This window comes from Octopus bimaculoides, chromosome 13 (assembly GCF_046866305.1).
Source record: "Octopus bimaculoides isolate indiv1 chromosome 13, ASM4686630v1, whole genome shotgun sequence".
NCBI lineage: Eukaryota > Metazoa > Mollusca > Cephalopoda > Octopoda > Octopodidae > Octopus > Octopus bimaculoides.
The window spans coordinates 30,285,210-30,293,089 of record NC_142940.1 but is presented as its reverse complement, the minus strand read 5'-3'; the positions used below and the strand labels follow the sequence as shown (position 1 = coordinate 30,293,089).

Here is a 7,880-nt window from a genome sequence, read left to right as displayed (position 1 = left end):
TATATATATATATATATATATATATATGCATATGTGTATATATGCATATCTATATATATATATATATATATGTATATAAATATGCATATAGTGGTGGCGCAATGGCCCAGTGATTAGGGCAGCGGACTCGCAGTTGTAGGATCGCGGTTTCGATTTCCTGACCAGGCGTTGTGAGTGTTTATTGAGCGAAAACACTTAAAGTTCCATGAGGCTCCGGCAGAAAATGGTAGCAAACCCTGCTGTACTCTTTCACCACAATGTTCTTCCTGTTTCTGTTGTACCTCTATTTCAAAGGGCTAGCTTGCCACACTCTGTGTCACGATGAAAACTATGTTAAGGGTACATGTGTCTGTGGGGTGCTCAGCCACTTGCACATCAATTTTACGAGCAGGCTGTTCCGTTGATCGGATCAACTGGAACCCTCGTCGTCGTAACCAATGGAGTGCCAACATATTTGCATATATATATATATATATATATATATATATATGTAGCAAAGACCAAAGTTCTAGTAAGTAGGAAGGTGAACACATCACACACCTCCTCGGGTAGGTGGCCTTGCTCTATGTGTAAAAAGGGTGTAAGTAGAAACTCCATAAGATGTACCCAGTGTAAACTATGGACACGTAAGAGGTGCAGCAACATCAAAGGAAGATTAACCGAGAAGATAGCTTTTGTGTGTGGCAGATGCACAGGGGCAATAGACACCACAGATGCTCAGAAAACAAATTCCATCACACTCCAAGTGGAGAGACTAGAAGTAGTTGATAGCTTCCGCTACCTAGGTGTCCAAGTTAGTAGTGGGGGTGGATGCTCAGAGAGTGTTACCACTAGAATAAGAATAGCCTGGGCAAAGTTTAGAAAGCTTCTACCCCTACTGGTGATAAAGGGCCTCTCGCTCAGAGTGAAAGGTAGACTGTACGATGCATGTGTGCGAACTGCCATGCTTCAGGGCAGTGAAACATGGGCTGTGACTACGGAGGACATGTGTAGGCTCAAAAGAAATGAAGCTAGCATGATCTGCTGGATGTGTAATGTCAGTGTGCACATAAACAGAGTGTAAGCACCCTGAGAGAAATGTTGGACATAAGAAGCATAGGATGTGGCATGCAAGTACTACGGATGGATGAGGAGAGATGTGTGAAGAAGTGCCACTCCCAAACAGTTGAAGGAATCCAGGGTAGAGGTAGACCCAGGAAGACATGGAATGAGGTGGTCAAGTTAAGCATGACCTTCAAATGTTGGGCCTCACAGAAGCAATGACAAAAAACTGAGACCTCTGGAAATATGCTGTGACTGCAAAGACCCGGCAAATAAAGTGAGTTCACAGTTGTATCCTACACCAGTTTCACATAACCAGCCCCAGCCCCAGCCCATTCAAAAGTACCTTGGATCGTAGGGCAACTGGCTGTGCTTGAGGAGACCTATTGAGTCAAGTACATCAACATCAAAATGAAAATCAAATGGAAATTGTAGTCATGATACCTGTGCTGGTGGCACATAAAAAGCACCATCCGAACATGGCCGATGTCAGCGCCGCCTTGACTGGCTTCTGTGCCGGTGGTACGTAAAAAGCACCAACCGATCGTGGCCGTTGCCAGCCTCCTCTGGCCCCTGTGCTGGTGGCACGTAAAAAGCACCCACTACACTCACGGAGTGGTTGGCATTAGGAAGAGCATCCAGCTGAAGAAACACTGCCAGAATAGACTGGGGCCTGGTGCAGCCTCCTGGCTTCCCAGACCCCGGTTGAACTGTCCAACCCATGCTAGCATGGAAAATGGACGTTAAACAATGATGAAGCTGATGATGATATTTTCACACACACACATCAAAACAGTTTGATTCACATCTCTCGGTACTCTGAGTTTCAAGTGTGTGGTTAGTCTTTGGCCATTGGGATCTGAATAAGAGTTTGACTGAAGAGAGTCAATGTTTACTACTGGTTGTTAGCCTGTGATTGGTCAAAAAAGGTCACAACACAGTATAGCAGTCTGATGTTGGTACCCCAGCAACAACAATTACTTGGAAAATACCACATGGTAAACTGGAAATCGATTGCATGGTGAACTAGAAATTGACCGTATGGTGGACAGGAAATCAGTCTTGTGGTTGGGGGGAAGTAGGAATAGGCAGTAGATGTTGGGGGTATATATGTATTTATGTACATGTATATGCCCATATATCTGTATGCATGCATCTGTACTTATACAAGTGTGTATGTGTGCTTAGATATACATTTACACATCCATGCATGAGTACAGTTACACACAGGAAGGCACACACGCACATACACACATCAAAGCACATGCGCACATACATACACACATGCATGCACAGCTTTATCTCCATGTACATATGTGAAAGGACGGCTGGATTGTAAAAATTACAATCCAACCGTCCTTTCACACGTAATTTTGTCTATTTCTAAACCATAATACTAAAGTGACTTTACATATAAAAGAACTGTTATTATGTATATCAGTATATATATATATAAGTGTTGGCCTTTTATGGTTCTAGTAATTGTTCATGTTATATAATATTATGTTATGTTACATTATATTCATGGTATTTCATGTAGTATTGTAATATAAATAAATTATTGGATTGTCAATAGTATATCTCTATATGTAATTTATCTTTATATATATAAATTGAAAGGTATAGTGAATAAGCGAGCTTTATAACATTCCCATATGATAGTATGGGAATGTTATAAAGTTGTTCTGACCAATTAGAGCATTTATTCATTATACCTTTCAATTTATTTTCCCTTTCATTTCAGTGTTACCTGAGCACTTTCATCTGCAGTCCTATTTTTATTCTTTGGTTTAACGAAATTAATTTTCAGTTTAATGAAATTATCCTCATATATATATATATATATATATATATATATATATATAATTATTATGTATATGTACTGTATATATATTTGTATATATGTATATACAAAAGATGAAGACAAGTGTATAAACAATTTATGGTTTAGTCATTGTGATTGCTATATTTAGCATGCCGGTACTGCTTGTTAGTACCCTTAATTATTAATTGATAACTTTTTACTGTCATGGGTTTTTTACACATATTAAGCCACTGATATTATCATAAACAACTAGCTGGACCCGTGAAAAATTCATGGAAAATATAAAAAAATGTAAACATCTGTAAACAGTGTACTGGTGTGATGAGAAATGTTTACATATTATGACCGTCTGTCTTTACATTTTGAGTTCAAATTCTGCTGAGGTCGACTTTATCTTTCGTCCTTTCAGGGTCGATAAATTAAGTACCAGTTGTGTATTGGGGTCAATCTAATCAACTGTATCCCCCCAACAAAAATTTCAGGCCTAGAAAAGTATATTGTGACAGTTACAGAATATAGAAAGTAATGTAACACCAATGACTATATAATCCAACCAAAATAACTCAGTTACACAAACACAAATACTATTTAACCTTAAAATACATTGTACATATTCAAAGAACCTTCTCGGTTTGGAGGTATGGAACGTTTTTCTGGTATTCTTTTATTCTTTTACTTGTTTCAGTCATTTGAGGGTGGCCATGCTGTAGCACCACCCTTTAGTTGAAGATATTGACCCCTGGACTTATTCCCTGTAAGCTTGGTGCTTATTCTATCAGTCTCTTCTGCTGAACAGCTAAATTACAGAAATGCAAACGCACCATCATCAGTGGTCAAGCAATGGTGGTGGTGGTGGGACAAACAAATACAGGCACACACATACATACATACATATATATATATATATACATAGATATATACATACATAGATATATATATATATATGACGGGCTTGGAGGTAGTGGTGATGATGGCTGGTGCGATTTTGTGGTTTGCTGGTATACTGAGAGAGATCCAGTGGGCCTCTAACTGGTTCCCCGATCTTAAAGGTATAATGTGGATGTGTAATGATGGAGCAGCTGGTGTGGTGGTCTTCCTCACAGAACTTCATGGTAGATTATATTTTGTGTGTATGTCACACCATGCTTTTGGCTTTGTCTGTTATTCCAATTGAGTGTCATAACTCTTATTTTGATATTGTTCATAGCTCTTGAAAATGCAACATAATTGGCCATGAGAAAATACCAGTTAAGGTAAATGTATTCCAACTTTTTCAAATGTTTGCCCTAGAGCCTTATTAATTGTCATTGAATATGAAAGTCGAAGTGGAAACTGAAGTCTGTTTAGTGTGAATGGAATTTTTGCATTACTTGGGCTAAGTTTAATTCTGGGAATTAGAACTGTATGACCTCTGTTGGAGCTTGTTACCAATGATGCTTCTACACAATGTTCATGAAGTTTTTGCACTTTCATGCAAGTTCCATTACATAATCCTTGACTGATTGAAAGATTTCTTAGCAGCATTACAATAGCCCCTACTTTTAAATTGAAGCGATGAGGAGGCATACCGGATGGAGTGAGTAAATTTATGAATTCAAATGGATAGTTCTGAACCTCCTTTTCATTATTGCAGGACACTGAATCTGTGCTTAAGTATGTTTTAAATGCCTTTGGTATAATATCAAGAAGTTTTTCATTTATTGCAAGACAGTCAGAATTTTTAGGAGATAAAATTACTCGTTTTTCTATTTCTTCTGGCATGCAGTTGTTGAAAATTTCTGGGTACAAATGTATAAATTGAAATGCAAAAGAATAAAATAATAAATGGATTTATGAATGAAAGTTTAGTAACTGCATTATTGCAAACATATTTTAACTAACCTATACTATACACACACAAAAATACATTCATATATATATATGTCTCGAGTTGTAGCTGTAATTCAAAGGGGCCAGCCTTGTCGTATTCTGTGTGAGGCTGAATCTCCCTGAGAACTACATTAATGCTATGCATGTCTGTGGAGTACTCAGCCATTTGTGAGTTAATTTTATCCTCATGTGGTAATGAAAAGTGAAATTGACAGCCAATATTTGCTGTGTCTATGTATCTATGAACATTCCTTTGGATTTATCTATCCACTGTCCCTCTCACTTCCTTTGTGTCACTCTTCTCTCCCGCTTTTGATTTAGCAATGTGTATATGTATCTATATATCTACTTCTCTTGTGATGTGATAAACATTTAAAAACACAAAACGAATGCTGTGACCACTCACTGTCTCTTTCACTCTTTCTCTTACGTCCTCTCTGAAATATAAAAAAATTCAAAATGAACGCCATCACCACCCACTGTCACTTTCACTCTCTCTCTCTCACTTTCTCTTACTTTCTCTGTCCTCCTCTCCCTTGCTTTGCCACTTCAAAGAAGTGTGACTCACACAACAGGTATGTACAAAAACAAATCGTGCATTAATATTATAGATAATAACCTCAAATATATTTAAATAATTTTTATTCACTTCGATCACCTTTTTAAATTTGCTCCAGTGCCATGCAGTAGGACAGAACCCGGAACCATGTGGTTGAGAAAAATGCTTCTTATCATACAGTCACAGTAATAATAATAATCCATGGATAGAATTTATAAATATTTTAATGCACCACTATGCGTGTTTCCACAAATCACATATTGCTTATGACCATAGTCCATATTCCTGGGATGATTACAGTACAGTCCAATAGAAAGAACAAATGTTAATACAATCATTGCTTCAACATTAATGCTATATTGCCTGAGGAAATGAATACATGAATTATGATCATCCCAGGAATACGGACTATGAGCATAAGAAATATGTGATTTGTGGACACACAAGTAGCAATGCATTAAAATATTTATAAATTCCATCCATGGATTATTATTGTTATTACTATATTTATCCTACATTATATTGGCACATCTCAGTACAACCCCATAAAACTGCTATTGCAAGTTGGTTTCATTAGCCGGCGTAATAAATTAGGAGCTTTTATATATATGTATGCTCAAAAACATTTTCCATAAATGAATTTAAAGGATATATATATACATACACATATGCATATATACTTATACATACATGTATCAACTGGGTTAATTTAATCATCGCTCTCACTTCTTGCAAAACTGGCCTTAGATTAAGTAAAAAGAAATATTTAACTCTTTGAATTTCATAAAAAAGAGAAAAAATATAGAGGGGAAACTCATCCATTGAAGAAAAATTTATACAGCTGCTGCACCTAGTAAAATAGTTAATACTGACACATTTGACAACCAGTCCATTATTAATAAATGTCAGAGTTCCTACTGAAACATTTAAGTAGAAAAAAAAAAAGGAAATAAGTAAAAGCAGAAAAATTAATAGATTTATTAATGTATTTTCTAAAGTTCTTTTCATATGCTATTTATTTAACATCTGGTCATATTTAATTTGATTAACATATGGTTATAGTTATAACTAGGTTTGAGAAAAATGTATGTGTCTGTTTATTTTCATTCAGCACAGAAAAAGCTGAGGAAGGAGGCAATGATGATGGTGGTGGTGATAGTGATGATGTGAGGATAATAACGATGAAGATGGTAGTGGTGACAGAATTACTGCTCTTGTCCATCACTCGATCAACTGGGCTATGACAAAAACTAGCATATCTCAATAACTATGAAATAATGATGCAAGGTGGTGGTCAGAAAAGTAGTGGTGATGCTGATGGAGTATAATAAAAGTGATGTTGATAGTAGTGATGATATTAGTGGCAGTAGAGGTGATGGTGGTTGTGGTAATGATGATCACCATAGTATGCACACATGTGTATGTGTGTGTGTTTAGTATGTCCTTATTTTTGCAGCACACATTTCAATTAAACAGAAATGTAGACAGCTATTTCTAGATGGTGTGGGGGACATTTCTGTCCCAGCAACCAGTAAGTGGCTAGTTCTGTGTTCTGTCATACCAACAACAACAACACTCAGGTGCACCCACTAATTAAGTAACTAATGACCATTTTAATTAATGTTAAATAACTTGGAATGGCATGGCTGCTTAATGGCACAGTAATTTCTCAAAATACTAGTTAATAGGATTTATTTCACAGATTATTATGACACTACATATAATGTGTGTGTGTGTGTGTGTGTGTGTGTGTGTGTGTGTGTGAGGGGGTGTGTGTATATTATATATATACTATACTAAACACACACATCACTAATTCCATAAATATGAAGTTTATGCCTTACTGATGAGATTATAATAAGACCCAAACATGACTGAAATAGCCTCCCATATGTGCTGAAAGTATTTAAAATAATAATACAAGTTAATGAACTAATATTGTCTTTCTTCAACATAAAATGTGGTTGGATTTCTGTGTTGTCTTCCAAGAAAGTAGTAACTCTACATAAGAATTTAGACTGTCAGAATCTGTCCAACACATGACAGCATAGAAAGCAGTTGTAAAATAACAATGAGTATGATGATGTAATAGTTTATAGCTCATAGCTACTCTCTCTTTTTCTCTCATCTGTTTATCTATAAATCATTATTACCATCATCATTATCTTAATATCCACTTTTTCGTGTGTTGGACAGAATTTGTTGAGGTGGATTTTCTACAGTCAGCTGCCCTTCCTGTTACCTGTTTTCAAGTAAGATTACATTCCTCCATGCCAAAACAAGTTTTCATGAATTATTAGAAATTATTACAACTACTGCACAAAGTCAAAGCAAGGAGACAATAACATATATGCATTCACAACACAAAGCATGCCTACAAGCATGTGCACATGCACACACATAAACACATACATGTGCACACATACAAACACATGTGCATGCACACACACATGCATACATATGCATGCACTTATGACTTCAGTTAATAGCAATGATTGCTAAGTAACAACAGTCACTTCTGTACAGGTACTAACCTCTCCATGGTCATTCGACTTGAAAGAAATAGCAGGTAAATGTTTATTAAAT

At 36.3% G+C, this 7,880-nt stretch overlaps 1 protein-coding gene across 1 annotated transcript; it reads right to left on the bottom strand.

Annotated features, from left to right (window-relative positions):
- Positions 1-4,114: 4,114 nt before the first annotated feature.
- Positions 4,115-4,627, bottom strand: LOC149132865 (ATP-dependent DNA helicase PIF1-like). Its single transcript, XM_089361303.1, has one exon. It carries the CDS (start codon positions 4,625-4,627, stop codon positions 4,115-4,117), a length of 513 nt encoding a protein of 170 aa, XP_089217429.1.
- Between the last annotated feature and the right edge of the window lie 3,253 nt (positions 4,628-7,880).